General features: G+C 41.6%; 1 protein-coding gene across 2 annotated transcripts; it reads right to left on the bottom strand.

The window, feature by feature from the left end:
- Positions 1 to 692: 692 nt before the first annotated feature.
- On the bottom strand, positions 693 to 14,125 carry mapre1 (microtubule associated protein RP/EB family member 1). Of its 2 annotated transcripts, none has more exons than XM_022763136.1 (7): positions 13,979 to 14,125; positions 11,018 to 11,148; positions 8,821 to 8,966; positions 5,115 to 5,316; positions 4,887 to 4,996; positions 4,480 to 4,650; positions 693 to 3,206 (listed from the first exon to the last, which is right to left on the bottom strand). In XM_022763136.1, exons 2-7 carry the CDS (start codon positions 11,136 to 11,138, stop codon positions 3,162 to 3,164), a joined length of 795 nt encoding a protein of 264 aa, XP_022618857.1. In that variant the 5' UTR covers positions 11,139 to 11,148; positions 13,979 to 14,125; the 3' UTR covers positions 693 to 3,161. The 2 variants fall into 2 exon arrangements, with proteins under 2 accessions (XP_022618857.1, XP_022618858.1); XM_022763137.1 differs by having other exon boundaries at positions 4,498 to 4,650.
- Between the last annotated feature and the right edge of the window lie 4,155 nt (positions 14,126 to 18,280).

Below are 18,280 nucleotides of genomic sequence, written 5' to 3'. Positions count from 1 at the left end.
TTTTATAGGATCGCTCAGAAAACAGTCAGCCAATCAAAAGAGCGCCTCAGAGCCTCCTCTCTTCTGATCGGCTAAACAGCAGGGAGCCAGCTTCTTGTCTTCAGCAGTGAAACATGATCACATGAACTGAAGAAGTGACAGACTCTGATAATCTGCTTGGTGGATTTCTCTACATAATTTTTTTCCAGCTGTATTCTCCATAAAATTGGGGGACTGTGAGTAGACACGTCCTTCGCTGTTCAACAAATACAGACGTGGAAACTGTCAAATTAAAGCTGAAAGTCAGTCAGCACTTTAACCTCACACGCACCAGCCGATGTGCCGGAGTACGCAGATTAAAGAACAAAAAAAAACATAAGCTACTGCAGTTGCACATCACTACACTACGAGTTTGACTGTGCTTAGAAAAAAGAAACTTCAATTCACTCTTTGGAGTGTCGAAAAAGACATTCTGAGAAATGATTTGGAAGTTAGTCGTAAAAGTGGAGATGTGTTTGAGTATCAAGGAAACTACCAGAAAATATATATTTAAAAAAAAAAAAAAAGAATCAGTCCAAGCACCCTCTGATTCTGTGCAACATTCAATCTTCCTCATGGAAGTGTTTGTTAAAGGCTCCGTCACATCATGCAGCTACAACATTTCAATACTAAACTGATCCGTTTATCCAAAGATGCACATGCTCAACTCAGCACCCAAAGCCAATTGATCTTTAATTTAATTCTACAGAAAATCATTTTGTACGTCTGCAGCTGTGATGAAAGTCTACATTTATATCACTGTGGAAACAAACAGGTGGCAAGAAACAAAAACAAATAACTCACCAGAAATCCTTCAAATTAAATTCCACTAGCATCACACATCGTGAACATATTTCTTATGTTTGTTTGCTTTATGAGCATCTGATGGAAGACAGGCTGGTCTGCTGCACCCTGACACATCTGAGATTTTGTCCAAAACACCTCCAACATTGTTTATTTCCAGGACACATTAAAAATATGACTGTAACAGTACAAACATTTACCCAAAACAGCAGAGACTTACATTAACGTAAAATAAAAAATATCTGCTTATGAAAAAAAGAAAAAAAAGTATATTTATGAATAAGGCCATTGATAAAGTTATGTATTCCAACAAGATACTGTTAACAGGGTTTGTGTGAAATCAACACTACACATCTTACATAGTACAGTGGAAAAAACTGGTCTCAAATTAGATCAATAACAATATTAGTATTAAAATTGGTCAATCAGGGCGTGGAAATACAAAAACAAGGGTAAAAACACTTGTCACTGTTGCTAGTTGCTAGTTACTAGTGTTGCAAGTGTTAGTTTTTAGTTTCATATTGATCCCACATCAAAGTTTCATCAATCTGCCTGATGACACGGCCGGGAGAAGCACATACAGCTCAGCCGGGCAGATTCTGGATGATGGTCTCGACTGTGGCAGGCTACATGTGGTGAACACACCGATCAGCCACAGTCAGAGCTCACAGTGTTTGTAATGTTGGCTGGGGGCTGATTAAAGGCCACTGGTATAAAACAGTGCATCTGCCCTAAAACAGACTTTCAAAAAGAAAAGAAACAAAAAAAACCAAAATAAAAACAAACAACAACAACAAAAAGAAAAACGTACAAAACAATCACTGTTGATCGTGCAGTCTTTTTTTTTTTTTTTTTTTACTAAACACTGGCATGTTGATCAAAAGACGGCCGTCTGCAAAAGCTTTAAACGTCATCATCTCACATCGAGCGGAGGAGTAAGCCACTTTCCTGGTATTAAATAATTGCACGTTTACGAAGCGCGAAATGTGAACACCAAGGGTGAGTGGGAGCGAGTGGGTGGCAAAAAGACAGCTGATCTGCTACAGGAAAACAGCAGCCACGTTTTCATTAAACGAAACCCCTTTTTTTCCTCTGTTGTGGTGGCCGGAAAAACGTTTCTGCACACAAGTAAAATCTTTCCAACAGAGTGATCATTTAGTGAGCGTGAGAAAACACATACATATATATTAAAAAAAAAGGTGACAGGGAAAACCAGACAAACGAAGAAGAAAAAAATGGAGTGGGAAGAAAAATGTGATAAAACAGTAGCATTAATTTACAAAAGGCTGAACAGGACAAAATCAAAATGGTGTCCTTGGTGGCGACAATTTGTGTGAAGAAAAAAAAAAAAAAAAAAAAAAAGGCCAAGAGAAGACCCGGCTGCTGCCTTGTCCCAGACTAAAGCCTGAGCCCTTCAGCGTCAGTGCGTGTGGTCTACCGGGCGCTAACTAGCTAACAAACTAATCCTCTACATCTGAAGTTAGCTGTGTTTCTGAAAGCCTGCTGCCTGGGTCAAATTCAATTTTTGCCATTTCAAATTGGGACCAGTCAGCAAAAAAAAAAAAAATATATAAACTACACCTCAGATTTGGTTCAAAATGCTGCAAAACTAAGTCTTCTAGTCGGGAATGTGTGTGTTTTTTCCTGCTTTTCTTTCCAGCAAATCAAAATTGGTGTCAACAGCAGAGGCACCAAACAGCTGCAGCGCCGTCAAACAAAAAAAACAAACCGTCAGGGTTAGTTTGGGACAAAGTTATTGGTGAACTGACAGCCGGGTCTTCAGAGGAGGTTCGTCACGTTTTGATTTGTTTCAAATTGATTTTTTTTTTCTTTTCTTTTTTTAAACACATACAACCACACACACACATACACACACACACACACACACACACACACACACACACATATACACATACAGAACATCACCGTGTTTTTCACACTGAAGTCCATTACAAAAACCAGATTTACACTGCACGATCTGGTTTTGGGAAGGCTTGGGATTACAGGTGAGGGTGGGGACTGGGGTTTTTGCAGACTGACGGGTGTGTAAAGAGAAGAGGCAGTGACCGAGGCTTTGTCGATTATTCGTAGAGGATGTTTCGGGAAGAGGAGGAGTGGATCTGTACGGTTACGGCGGCTGAAGGCTAGAGGAAGAAGTCCAGCAGGTCGGGATTCGGGTTCAGGAAAGGTGGTGGTGTGGGGGGGGGTGGGCGTAGGGGGCACAAGTCGAGATCAGGTTTGGTGTTGGATATAAAACCAAACTGGCTGCCTTGGCTTGGGGAAGGATCTCGTTTGTAGACCAGGGCATCTAAGTGAAAAGTTGCTTGCAGTCTTGAATATTAAAACTCCTCCTGCTCCTCAGCATCCGGTATCACAAAACCCTCCTGGAGAGACGGAGACAGAGGGGGAGGGAGGGAGGGGGTGAGGAGATATGAGTGAAGAGCACCAGAGACAATTTAGAATAGCCTGGAGTTTCAGTTTTGGTGTCAGTGGTTTGAGCTTTGTGGGGAAGTCTGAGAGCCCGACTTACATAACATACACACATTATAGCAGTTACAACATAGAGGATCTCAACAGGCTTGTGCTGATTGACAATCAGACCCAATTATCTACGATTGAAGAGAGGATCAACGATTGTTTTTCGTCCTTGTTGATTAAGGAATGAATCCTTTATAGAAAAATATAGTCAGAGGTTTGAAATTTGATCGTGGTTGATAAACTCTGACAAAATGAACACAGATTAATGACAGCAGCTGTGCGGTGAGATCCCTACACTGACATCACACTATCAGTCTGAGACTTATCCAAAAAAAAAAACATTTTTCAAAACAATCAGGAAACCCCCCCCACCACCCAACAACATCTTTATTTATCAGATGTGCACAGGCACATTGAATACTGTCTGCTCAACATGCACCAGTGAAGCCCTCCAGCCTTTAGAGAGCGAGCTGCATGCCATTCCTCTGCAGGAATTTACACTGGCATCAGCAGTTGTTAACAGCAGAGCAAATGGGCTTTAATCTGGTACTGAACTAAGAATGTATCACAGAGCACACTCGCTGACACAGGATACTTTAAAGAACAAGCCTGGTGATATTCTATATTTTTGTTAATGTCAACAAATCAACAACACGTTACGTCATCACTCAACACTTTTCCTCTACCCCAGCCAGCTGCTGGCATTCAACCCCAAACCCATCTGTTCCAAGTGAAGACAAAATCTTAAAAAATGAAACAGCTCGCAAATTTATCATTTCATTTTTAAAAAGGCTCTTTAACTTCCTTTTTTTTCAACAAACCTTATTCAAACAGGAGGAAATACTGCATCTGTTGGGGACTATTCTCTGAGGCGGTGAGCTAGTGTAGGGATCGACCTACATGGTTTTCTCAGGGTCAATACCGATTATGAGTAATCAAGGAGACCGATAACTGGTATTTGGAACCGATATGCCAACACAAAACTACTGCTACATAAGGACACTCGCCGTGGTGTCCAGGTGTCGTAACCAATCAGATGGTGCTGTGGGTGAGACATTGCTCCAGACCACAGAGCGGTGACTACTGACAGGGACCGGGGACTGCATCAGAGCCAACGTAGCACATTTTTAAAATCAATTCATATTATTGGTTATCAGTTAAAAAATAAAAACTGCTTACAACAGATGAGACACTCACGTCTGTGGCATAGAGGATGTCTACGATCCTCTGCAGTGTGGGGTCGCCCTCTCCTTCCTTCTCCTGACAAATCAGCTCAATGTTCCGCAGCTTACCAAAATAAAAGTCTCTCTCCTTCTCCATGTCCTGAATGGTAGACTTCAGGATCTCCAGCTATGGAAAAAGGGAAAATATAACATTTTTTGTTTTGTTTCCAGTGTTGACAGTCTACTTTTACACCTCCTCTTTCAATACACAAAAGCAAGCTCATTTCAATATTATGTAAAAGTAGTTTAATTTGCTTGTTGTAAAACTAACAAGTTACTTCATTTTTCCATGGTGATTGTTTGGATTTAGTTTTTTCACTGATCATATAGAAAGGATTTTTTTCCCCACAGTGCTGTACTGACCTCATTCAGGAGCTCCGCCCTCTCCTCATCACCTCCTCCCATCCCCGGCTTCCTTGCGCTGACGGGAGCCAACTTTGGCGCTACCTTGGCAACAGGTGGCCTCTGAGGAGCTGAAGAGACACATAGCAAAAGACAAACTTCACCTTTCACAGCAGGTGAATTGAACCAGGCTTTTCCTGTCATAATTCATTATAAGTTTTAAACTGTTTGACCAACCAGAGCTCTTACCTTGACTGATGGCCTTTTTAGGGGGTTTGTTGAGAGCTGACGTTGCAGCGTTAGGTGTGGGCATGGCGTCCTGGCCCTGCCTCGCCTCCACTGGATCGTACTCCTTTCCATCATAGTTGGCATCAAAGAACTTCTTAAACCACTGAACAAACTCAAAGTTGTCCTGGAACTTCCCCTTCACCAGTTTGTCCACTGGAATGATCTGTGAGCACAAAGAAAAATATCAATATTCTGTGTTCATTAACTAAATAGACATATACCCCTGTCAGTGCAATTCATTAGCTTTGGTATTGATACCAAAATGAAATATGTCCATTATATCTTCGCAGAGCCCAATGCAACATATTGAAAATGCTTGTTTTGTCCGACCAACAGTCCAAAAGCCAAAACTATTCAATTTACTATCATACAAGATGAAGAAAAACAGCAAATCCTCACGTGAGAAGCTGAGCTTATTTTGAAAAATGACTGGATCAATATATCAATTATCAAAATTTATGCCTGTTAATTTTCTTAAACTTAATCATTTCAGCTCTTCTTACTATAAATTGCAAAAACAAAAATCAGAGTTACAAATATTAGTCAACATAAAATAAATCAACTATTTTGATACAATTGTATCTAATTGTTTTAGTTATTTTAGAAGCAAAACAAAATGCCAAGCATTTGCTGGTTCCAGCTTCTGTGAGAATTCGATTCACGTCAGCTGCTGTTTGGTGAGCATAGAGAGGTGTGTCTGTGTAGGATCATACTGATGACTATCTTCTATGGACAGTGGCTGAGGTTTATGCAAAAAAGTTGCCAGATTTGTCACCGAGGGCTTTTTAATAGAGACAAAGGTGCCAAACTACCAACAATGTTTATTTGCGCCAAATCATTTTGAAAGAGCAACAACCAATGGGGAAACTAACACTCTAGCTGGCTGACCAATGGAGTAACCTTTTCACTCAGTCATACGGCATTTAGCTGACCAACGGTGTAACTTCACTCATTCAGCACTATAAACAACACAAAGCCAAAATGTACATTATAATACCTATTGAAATACTAGATAGTAAAAAAAATGCTTCATGGTTTATTACCTACCAGGTTTCTGAGTATGTAGCTCACTGAAATAGCAGTAAGGAAAACTGTTTAAAAATGTCAGTGAGCAAAAGAACATAAAAAGGTCCCATATTGTATAAAGGTAGATGTCTTTTTGATTATAAAGCAGGTCTAGGTTCTATATCAATACTGTGAAAGTATCAAAGCGCTCAGTCCACAGAGAAATGCACACAGCCTGTATTCAGAGACTGAGCCTTAAAACAAGCCGTCAGGACTCTGTAACTTTGTGATGTCACAACAAAGCAGTGACCACTTAGCCAAGCCCCAAGCCCCACCCACCTGGACCCATCATCCAACTTTGCAGGATTTGGTTTCTCTGAGTGTTTACCTGAAATCTGCTATACTTTTATTCGATTGCTCAGAAAACAGCCAATCAGAAGAGATGCTCAGAGCCAACTACTGACTAGCCGGAATAAAATCACAAACAATGTATGGCTTGTTTGGACGCTCGACCAAGAAAAGGTGTTTGTTAAAAACTAAAAAATGTCTTCCCTGCTGATGCAAACATTAAAATATGGGGCAAGCAAGAATCGAAGCCACAGTGAGGAAATTGGAGAAGCAGTAAAAAAAAAACAAAAAAAAAACAGGAGAAGTCAGTGGGAAAGGCTGAGCAGCAAACCCAATTACTCAGCAATGGAGGAAGCTGACATCATTGGACAATACACACTCACAAAGCACGAATGAGGGCAAAGTCCAGAACACAGACACAATGCCTGGGATTAGGACCCTGAACATGAATACACTGATGTGCTGCACATGTGACAAGGATCTGTGGATAAACGCTGTCCGGGCATTTCAAACAGCACACAGGTCCACAGTAATGACTTAAAACAAATGGACGACAGGAAGGAAGTCGGTCCATGAATAAATTATGGCAGCTTTGTCAATAGTCCTGCAAGCAGCTGCATGCTCATTCTGAAAACAGAGTATGAGTAAGCCAAACCTGCCCTGCCTTTTGTAATCTTTGTTGGCCTTTCCACAATACAGACACATTATGATGTTAGTAAAGCTGCATTTCATTTGCTATTAAAAAGCCTGTGATAGCAAAGAGGACAAGGTGAAACCAATGCAGATAGGTGGAGTTTGACTTCTTGCCTCCTTTCAGAGGGCAGCAGCAGAACAATGTGTTTATTTTAAACAAAACACAAACTCATTATTTGACTCTAGTGTGCTAGAGAGCAGGGCTTAGAAAATACAGTGGAGCATTGCAGTTGTATTTCTGCATATGCACTGCTGTCTCATTGCTTTCCGACAGATGAAAACATTACAGAGGTAACAGTATCCACGGACAGATGAGAGATGAGCAAACAAAGTGCTAATAAAAACAAAATGACTCATGACTGGATCAGCAGAAGCAGCTCAGCTGGTTGGGAGGGGACGACAGGAGCTTCAGTTTGCATGTCAAACAGCAGTGAGGGACGAACGGTGACGTTACTCTTAAAACACTTTCTGACACTCAGTTCTAACAACCAGCCAGTGATCAAGGGTCAAAACACTTTGTTTCCTGTTCTTGTTGTTGTGCAGTTTCAATTTCACAACTCCAACATTTCTTACACGTCTTTATGCAAGAACTTAGACAGTCCTTACAAAACACACCATTATCACCATCTAGATAATTATTCTTTGCGGTGACAGCAGAGTATGTGACAAGAGAAGGGTTGAACTCAAGTATAGTCCCCAACAACCACCACCACCACCACAGGAAAGAGTGGGCGGACTGCGTGGTAATCTGGACTAAGTGCAAACTAATCCTAAACAATCAGGCAACATGATTCACATTCTCTCTCATTTTCATTGCTACTGTTCAGAGCTGTAACCAAGTTAAGATTCCATCATCATAATCCAAATACTTCCTGCAGCTGCTTCACAGTAAAAGCTTTTCACCGGACAACCACTGGAAGGCTTTTATTGTGAAGCAGAAACAGAAAAGGAAGCCTCAGTCAAAGGGGTTAGGGTCTGATTTGGACCTTTCTGGGTTAGCATGGGCAACAAAGTAGTTGTGTCTAAACAGGTGTTGCAGGCACATTAACCTTTCAGTCCTTTCAGTTTTTCAAGTATTTTACATGATTTACATTGATCATGCAATTTAAGTCCAATTGTCCTTTGTTTGCCTGAAGCCATGTCCATGTGAAGGTTTTTAAAAGAGTTTCACCTTGTGTGATATTGATCCAGGATTTCTCTCAGGTATAAAGTAACAAAAGACAAATCTATTTCTATTCCACATATTTTCATCATCTCATTGGCAATTTAATTTGAATAAAATAAAATAAAAAGGACAAGCCCAGAAAATATGAAAATAGTCAGCAATTTTTTTTAAAAACAATGCCTCCAGAATTGAGTTCATTTTACATGAACTTTTTTTCATGTAGGAATCATAAAATATCATTTCATGTTCTTCCCACAGAGCTCTGCAGATTCCCTCTAAGAGCGACAAATAGGTACATGACACAGGTAGCAGACTGAACACGCAGCAAATGACAACTGCATGTTATAAAAAATGTGTTGATTTCTCTTTTGCTGCCCTCTAATATCAGAAATTCCTTCAAATATTTCCAAACCTTCTGTCTTGTAATTTGACATGTAGGTACGTGTGATTACTTACTTTGTCAACTCCCATCTTTTTGAAAGAAACCTGCAGAAGCTTGAAGTTGTGGATGTATTCATGCTCCAGCTTGGCACCAAATTTGACTTTCTTCAGAGGCACAGAGTTGGGGAACAGCATGTCCATGAATTGGCAGTAGACAGCACCTGGACAAAAAACAAAACAAAAAAACATTGCATTACAAATCCTCCATGGTTTTAATATAGTAAAATCGTTACAGGGACTGGGTTGAGTGCTGCATGTTTGAAATTGGTGGATTCCTAAAAAAAGAAAATGGTAAAAATAGAGCTCATCTTCCTTTCATGTAAAACTGAGGAGACATTTCTTTATTTAAACATCGATGACACACAAATCTTCCCATCAGCTCTTTTTTTTTTTTTTTTTTTTTTAAAAACACCTTTCTTCTGTACTGTAGGACAGGAAACAGCAGCTGAAAGCAGACCGCCTGGCTCTGGGGTAAATGAGCAGTATTTACAAAACAGGAGTGCCACCTCCTTCACTACTATGATCATCTGAACTAAATTAAACACAAATGCACATTAGGGCTGGGTATCAAACAGCAATACAGGTCAAATTATTCTGTCTTATAAGTTCTTCAGTTCTTATATGACTGTTTGTGTTCACACAAAGCTTCCTACATGTCACCAGAGCCTAAAAACAGTTTAGTCCTGTCAGGTTTGGCCTGTAGTGCACTTAGTTACAGCTCATTTCCTATTTTTGAAATAAAATTATTACAGAAGTGCTAACTCAGTATATCTAAACTACAGAAGATCCAGGCTGTAGACCGTTATTATACAGGTTTTATTTTGTTGTAAGTATATGGTATCCACACCCAGTGGTTAAGTCTTATTTTTATATGAACTCTTCAACTGCAGATGAAAATGCAGTTGACTAATATATCTGTCCACCTGGGATTAAGTCAAACTGTGCTGCTATCTGCTGTTCTGACAGGCCTTTTAATTACACATTTAAAAACTGAGGGTTTAGACATTAACATCTGCAGAGGTACAACACATGCTTGCACAGGCAGGTCGGTGTGAAACAAAGGTGTGAAAGATATAAGGGAGTCATGGGGTTCAGGCAATGGCACAAAATGTTCCTATTGGCCTCCATCACCATTTGAACCTGCCATGGCTGATGTTCCCTACAGGCTGTGCAGGTGGCTTTATGGAGTCAGTTACCATCAATATTATATCTGCTTACACCTGTCTAACCATAATATAGTGCTGATTCAGTGGTGCTGTGTAACTGCACTGCAATATACAGAGAGCCGTTTCTGTTATTTAATCTAACGTCATTGATGTAAAACGTTTAACAAAAAAAACAAAAAAAAACATCAACCTTAATGAAGGTCCTATTTTTTCCACAACTGAATTTGAAAGCATTCGTTTTAGCTAGGTGTACCTCATAAAATGGCATCTGAGCCTAAGTGCACAGTGTGCAGTTTGTTAAGTGTGATTAATTACAGTTCAAATTTGAAACCAGGCAAGTTTACATAACATATAAATGAACATCTGTTACATTCAAGCCTTTGCCAAACGAGTTCCCACAATGCTGATTCAGCCAATCAGCTCCAGGTAAATTTCTCTGTAATCTGCAGTATACGAGAGGTTTAAATATATTGTCTGTGATGACGTCCCCTCATCGGTAGCAATGCATTTTACGTCAACCAGCAAATACTGGTTTACCAGAGGTGAAGACGGTAGCAACGGAGACAAGAGTTGGCTACAGCAGCTAGGAGTGAGAAAAACCTAAGAAATGTCAAAGAGGAGTTTCTGATGCTCCAGATAAAAACAAAGAATCAGTCTGAAAGAGAAAGCGATTGACAGCAAAGAAAAACTAGTGACGGCTTTTCCTCAGTGAAGAATCCCATTTGTCTAAGTACTCTCAGTGCCTGAAGGGGGAATCAAAGGATCCACGCTGCAGGTTTAAGCTGCAACATTTTGTTTATAATTTGATGAAACAAAGCCTCAACCTTAAAGAACATGTTTTACTGGCTCATGATAAAAACAGAGGCTTCAGTGGTGACTGACCTGCTGTGAACCACAACGCAAATGAAGTCACACAATAATGCAAAGTCTCTCACATGCTCACACCCTCCATTCCTCCAACATGAGCACTCAATCCAGGAACCGTTTCAGGAGGTCTCATATTGAAATACAGATAATAAGAGAGAAAATCAAAACATATTTCTTACCTGAACACAACATTTCAATCTTGGTGAGGTTCATCTGTAGAGATTCATTGATCCAGACCAGCATGTCATGACGACTTAGGTTGTCGCTGGTCACTGAGGTGGAGTACACGTTCACAGCCATTGTCGGTCACCTGCCAACACGAGGAGAAGACAGATGTCAGGCGGAGAGAAACGTTTACGTGATGACGGTTCATATGCTTTACCAGCCACTCTGACACATAACTGCTCACAGCCAAAACACACACGCACATGGCTGGTGGCTCAGAGTTCATTTGCATCCTTGACACTGTGTCATTATTAATATGAGGCATTTTCCACTTTACACTGGCTTGTAAAAAACATGGCCAAGACCTTCCTAATGCACAGAGACATGCAAAGCAACTTTGGTTAATACTTCAGAAATTATTTGTGTGGACACAAAATCTTAGATAAACAAAGGCCTACACCCTTCATTCTGCGGGATCACTGGGGCTACAGCTAATGAGTTGTTAATTCTTTCTGTAAAATCTAAAGTCTAAAATATCAGAAAATGTACAAAAAATGGGCATCGCAATATCCCAAATCCCAAGCTGACATCTTCAAATACCAAATAATTCAAATATTTGCTAATTAATCTTCTGCTGAGCAATTAATCATTCCAGCTGTAGGCAAACAAATAAAACACATAAGGCATTTAGAATTACTGTAAAATAATCACATGATTTATAGAGAGAAATTGTTCAATTTTAGCATCCAAGTTAACATTATATTTTAGATCTACTTGTAGTTACCTTGTAGAAACCTAACACAGCCCAGGCTCTGCCTTTTAGACAATACTAACCATTCTACACACAACTACACTGAGCACAGAACAGACACACCCAAATCAATACCTTATAATAGGAACCACAAGCATTTGTCTTTAACTACAACTACCCGATACAAAGTCATATTCTGTTGGATGATTGCAGCAGTGCTGCCAACTACAGAAGTCAGAAACTATAAGAGAGAGGTTGATGAGAAGTCATCATATGTGCACTATAATCATTTTGCACATACAGTATACTGTATATAATGACTGTCGCCACAAGGGCTCTGGTTACAACAGAAACCCTCATCCACAGTCCCTGCTGCTGTAGCTCATCTCAGGTCAGGCAGGGCCAGTTATTTCCTCAACAGCTGAGAGCAATAGCTGGAGGCTTAACAGGAATAACAGTTCTCTTCAGATGTAGTTGACTATTGTATTTGGATGCGCAAATAATCTGATTGTGGTAGGTGATTTCTCATCTAAATGAGAGATAACGCAAACATTCGGTCATGTGTTGGTGAAAATATTCAATCATATGAGCAGTTGTCTTATCAACTGATTGTTAACGCAGGCTGTGTTGCTGATTTATTAAATGAAAATGTTTAACTTTGACCTCTGGTTGCCACTGTTCAACAATTAATGGATTATACCATGGGTTAGGGTTATGATTTGTTTTCATTATCGATTAATGTGAAAATTATTATTTCAATAAATCAATCCTTTAGTCAAACAGTAGAAAAAGGTGAAAAATGCCCATCACACTAATCCAGAGCCAAGAAAGAGGCAAGGTGACATCATTAAATGACTTGTTTTGTCCCAACACCAGTCAAACACTCCTAAATGTCCTAAATGGATTAAGCACTGTTGAGAAATAAAAAGCCCAACACTCCTCTTTCAAATGAACCTGATTCAAATAACAGCTACTCAACAATAACGTGCAGGTAAACTAACACTACCACTACCCTCCCAGGGCAGAGTTTTTCATGCTAAATTAAAGAAACATTCTTTGTCTCTAGCTTCTCAAATGTGATTCATTTCTGCTTTTCTCTGCATCATATCATTGTATATCTAATAAATTTGGGTTTTGGGCTGTTGGTTGGACAACACAAAGTTTAATACTGAAGTTAATATTACTATTGACCCACTGAATGTTGCCAGAGGGTTTTGACATCATTAGTCCTAAGGCTATTTAAAATCCATTTTCAGATTTGTATAATCTTTATTTTATTTTTGAAGCAAACAGCTGTCAGGCAGTTCATTTTTTTATTCAACACCGACTCGCATTTTTACCCGTTATATTGAACATTTACTGTAGAATTTTATGTTTGACAAAAACACACATCCATAAATGAATCTCAGATAGACTGCAAACTCGAAAAAGAAGAACGTTCAGAAAACGTTAAATTCAAGTACTTTAATAATCTGTGTTATATTCTTGTCCATTGTGGTGGCTAAACACTAAATTTGTCAATTTTTTTTCTGAAACTCAGTGCACTAAAGGATGGATCGAGAAAACAATCGGATTATGAACAATGAAAATAATCGATAGTTGTAACTATACTTAATAACATCCCGGTTGACAGAAAGTAACAGCAGCTAAATGCAACAGGGCCCGTTCAGAAACTTGGAAGCTACCGTTAGCCGCAGTTAGCCAAGTCATAAGCAGCTTAGCTTCCAAAAAATTAGCTTAACCATGCGGCTACCCATCGGACTGTATGGTCCGTTAACCAGCAAGCTACCATCTGACAGTTGAATCCGTTAGCTGCCAATTTACTTTTACTGGCGACCAAGATGAAGCTAAGACTAGCTACGTTTCTGTCGCTGGCTAAACACGCCAGCCGGCTTTCGTGAGCCAGTTTATCTCACAGACATGAAGCCGTTTCCCCGCCCTGAACCCACCGAGCATCGCGTTAGCTTTAGTTAGCTTGTGATTAATAATGCGACAAACCTTTAGTTTAAGAGTCCAAATCTCTGGATTTGTCAGTATTTCAACCAGCACGAACAGCGGGCTGCTATACTCTAAGCCTCGCCTGAGTTAGTTGGTTAATTCTGGGATCAAACTGGCGCATCCCGGTTCTGCTCCTTACAAGCTAACACGTTAGCTAACAGAGCTTAGCCGCCACTTCACATGCCGGCTAATAAACGGTACCGTGAGAGAGCGTCGTGAAACCTACCGAGAGTCGATCGCCTTTCACAGCTCTTGGACACGATGGTTTATTTTTTTCGGCTGCAACTCTGTGTCATAAAAAGCCAATCTGTGCTTGTTTCGACGTTCTCGCCACTTCTGCTTTTTCTTCTCTTCTTCTTGGCAGTTCACGTTCAGTGTACCGGCAGCGGAAGGACAGATTTCATGACGTCAGGACGAAACGGGTAACGCCTAAATGTGACGACGACGATAAAATAAAATAAAATAAAATAAAATAAAATAAAATAAAATAAAATAAAATAACGATGGCGAGATATGTGTTATTTACGGATAATCTCATCTGGATTTAACTGGAACAAAATCTGGAATTTACTGTAATGATTTTTGGTTACCAGTAAGATTAGATAAGTGTCTTTTAGGATCATTCATTGGTATTACACCTTGACGGTCTTTTTGATAAGATTTAAGAATGACATTGATGTTAGTTGTTTTTGTGAACGGTGCCCTGAAGATTTAAATAATTTATTTATGATCTATCCTCATTCTCACAAGTTCTTTCTATTGCACACCTACTGTTTGGTTTTACTAGTTATTTTTGTTGAAGTCAATGAGTTTCATATGGTCAGTTAGATTTAATTGTTGACAAAAACACACATCCATAAATGTATTTGAAATAGTTTGCAGATATGCAGTTGTGAATATCAGTGCTGACCAGTGAAGTTAGGACTGACATTAAGTGTTACTGGAAACCATGATCTCCCACTATTGTGAGTTTAAAAAATGCTTAAACAACAGGGATTTGAAAAAAAAAATGAAGTGATATGTACTTTAATGTAATTGTAACCATGGCAAACAACAGGGAAAATGCCTTGTTGCCTTGTGTTAGGCCTCTTCCTGTTTAGCCCCTATCATGACATCTTTAAGTGATGAATCTTGAAGAATCACGGAAAGATTGCATGTATAATAATGTTATTATACATGAAAGATATTTCACCTGACTGAGTAATTGTGTACATGTGCAATAAGTACTCCTATTCAGTGGTGATGAGTTGTATGCCCCCCTTGACACAACTATATGAGTCCATGGACCCAACCTGCCTACCTGCCTTGTGTCAACAGTCCAGGCTGGTGGTTTTGGTATAATGGTGTGGGGAATGTTTTCTTGGCAAATAATGGGTGCCCTAATACCAATCAATTGTTGTTTGAATAACACAGCCTAACTGAATATTGTTTCTGACCGTGTGCATCGCTTTGTGGCCACAATGTACCCAACTTCTAATGGGGACTTCCAGCAGGATAATGCAGCATGTCACAAATCAAAAGCAAACTGGTTTTGATTGGATGATGAATGTTCTATAGGGTTTAAGTCTGGGCTTGGGCAAGGACAGTCATAGACCGTGACTTCAGCGTCATCTTGGCTGTATGTTTCAGGTCATTGTGGTGTTGAAAGGTGAACCACTGCCAGTCTCACATGTGCCCTCTGGAGCAGTCCCCCCCCCCCCCAAGTCTCCTTGTGGTTAAAATCTTACAATTGATACAACTGGGTATGTGGCTGAAATTCTAAATGCTCTTCAGGTTTAAATTAGAGCACATTTAGAAAGATTGGCATAGGGAAAAGAGTACCATTGGCAGGTACAGTATTCTGGTAGTTAACAGATTTGCAAAATTATTTGACCAGGATGAATTACATGACTTGCCACAAAGTGTCAAACACCAAAGAATTTTTAGGGTGCATCACAAAGAGTTCCAGGAGGTCAGAGTATAAAAACTAGAAGATCTTCCAAGCCCAGTATAAATGAGGGACTTACAGTAAAATCCTGTCATTAGACTGAGTTTGATATAGTCCAGAGAACCAGTCTAGGGTAAAAGTGATATAAGATGGCAGCTAAACAAGGGCCTTGTAGATAAATGGATATGCCAAAAGTCAAAATCACATCTTTCAGACAGGAGACAACCCAGCTTTCATACATGATGCATTGATAAGTACTATGAACACCAGTAACAAACCTAAAGGCAGAATGCACATCCAAGGCATATCTATAAAATCACATTACCATAATGTGCAAGAGGAAAAAAAACCCACTCGATTTCCTGACAAGATTGTCTATTTTTGAATGAATTTGTCATCTATCCAAATACCAATATGAACCATTGTAGGTAAACACATTGTTATTTAACCTGTTAATTTCCAAAACCCTATTTGCTGGAATAAAATAAGGAAACAAATAAAGTTAAGAATTTTATTCAAAGCAGAGAAAGATAGAGCAGGTACATGCAGACATCTGTGATGCACAATGAACTCTTGCATGGTTCCTCAAACCTTTTCCTACTTTAAAAAGGGATTCTCAGTGTGACCGTGTCAGATCCTGATATACATGTAGTGGAGTTGACACTAAAGCTCCGACATCTGTGTCTCCACTTGCTGCTGCGCCGCTTCCAGCTGCCTTCACTGTGGCTTCACCAGCAGCTTCCTGACCGCTTTTGAGCACCTTTGGTCTGTTCTTAGGTTGTTTTACAGGTGTCAGGTCATTGGCTGCCATGATGGCCGTCGCATTGTCGTTGGCCGCCATGCTGGCCGTCGCCTTGTCGTTGGCTGCCATGATGGCCGTCGCTTTGTCACTGGCCGCCATGATGGCCGTCGCTTTGTCACTGGCCGCCATGATGGCCGTCGCTTTGTCACTGGCCGCCATGATGGCCGTCGCTTTGTCACTGGCCGCCATGATGGCCGTCGCTTTGTCACTGGCCGCCATGATGGCCGTCGCTTTGTCACTGGCCGCCATGATGGCTGTCACGTTGTCGTTGGTCGCCATGATGGCCGTTGCATTGTCACTCATGCTGGCTGTCACATTGTCACTGGCCGCCATGATGGCTGTCACGTTGTCACTCATGCTGGCCGTCACCTTGTCACTGGCCGCCATGATGGCTGTCGCATTGTCGTTGGCCGCCATGATGGCTGTCACATTGTCACTCATGCTGGCTGTCACGTTGTCACTGGCCACCATGTTGGCCGTCGCGTTGTCACTGGCCGCCATGATGGCCGTCGCGTTGTCACTGGCCGCCATCCGCCATGATGGCCGTCGCATTGTCGTAGGTCGCCATGATGGCCGTCGCATTGTCAATGGCCTCCATGATGGCCATCGCATTGTCAATGGCCTCCATGATGGCCGTCACGTTGTCACTCATGCTAGCCGTCACGTTGTCACTGGCTGCCATGATGGCCGTCACGTTGTCGCTCATGCTGGCTGTCAGGTTGTCACTGGCCACCATGTTGGCCGTCGCGTTGTCGTTGGCTGCCATGATGGCTGTCGCATTGTCGCTCATGCTGGCTGTCACATTGTCACTGGCCGCCATGATGTTTGTCGCATTGTCACTGGCCGCCATGACGGCTGTCGCATTGTCGTTGGCCGCCATGAATGGCCGTCGCATTGTTGCTCATGCTGGCTGTCGCATTGTCGTTGGCCACCATGATGGCTGTCCCATTGTCACTCATGCTGGCCGTCGTGTTGTCGTTGGCCACCATGATGGCCGTCGCATTGTCGCTCATGCTAGCTGTCACATTGTCACTGGCTGCCATGATGGCCGTCGCATTGTCACTGGCCGCCATGACGGCTGTCGCATTGTCACTCATGTTGGCCGTTGCGTTGTCGTTGGCCGCCATGATGGCCGTCGCATTGTCGTTGGCCGCCATGATGGCCGTCGCATTGTCGTTGGCCGCCATGATGGCCGTCGCATTGTCGTAGGCCGCCATGATGGCCGTCACATTGTCGTAGGTCGCCATGATGGCCGTCACATTGTCAATGGCCTCCATGATGGCCGTCGCATTGTCGTAGGTCGCCATGATGGCCATCGCATTGTCAATGGCCTCCATGATGGCCGTCACGTTGTCACTCATGCTAGCCGTCACATTGTCACTGGCCGCCATTATGGCTGTCGCATTGTCGTTGGCCGCCATGATGGCCGTCGCATTGTCATAGGCCGCCATGATGGCCGTCACATTGTCAATGGCCTCCATGATGGCCGTCACATTGTCAATGGCCTCCATGATGGCCGTCACGTTGTCGCTCATGCTGGCTGTCACGTTGTCACTGGCCGCCATTATGGCTGTCGCGTTGTCGTTGGCCGCGATGATGGCTGTCACATTGTCGCTCATGCTGGCTGTCACGTTGTCACTGGCCACCATGTTGGCCGTCGCATTGTCGCTGGCCGCCATGATGGCCGTCGCATTGTCGCTCATGCTAGCTGTCACATTGTCACTGGCCGCCATGATGTTTGTCGCATTGTCACTGGCCGCCATGACGGCTGTCGCATTGTCGTTGGCCGCCATGATGGC

The sequence above is a fragment of the Seriola dumerili genome, unplaced genomic scaffold (assembly GCF_002260705.1).
Source record: "Seriola dumerili isolate Sdu_G_001 unplaced genomic scaffold, Sdu_1.0 BDQW01000468.1, whole genome shotgun sequence".
Classification (NCBI taxonomy): Eukaryota; Metazoa; Chordata; class Actinopteri; order Carangiformes; family Carangidae; genus Seriola; species Seriola dumerili.
Note: the sequence above shows the minus strand (reverse complement) of the source record. Positions and strands in the feature narration are given on the sequence as shown.

Bases quoted from the DNA above. Each gene is read 5' to 3' on its own strand.
- mapre1 (XM_022763136.1), bottom strand. From the start codon at position 11,138: ATGGCTGTGAACGTGTACTCCACCTCAGTGACCAGCGACAACCTAAGT. The intron at 5,317-8,820 runs GTAAGTAATCAC...TTGTGCTCACAG, and splicing joins AAAAGATGGGAGTTGACAAA to ATCATTCCAGTGGACAAACT. The intron at 4,651-4,886 runs GTCAGTACAGCA...CTTTTTCCATAG, and splicing joins GGGCGGAGCTCCTGAATGAG to CTGGAGATCCTGAAGTCTAC.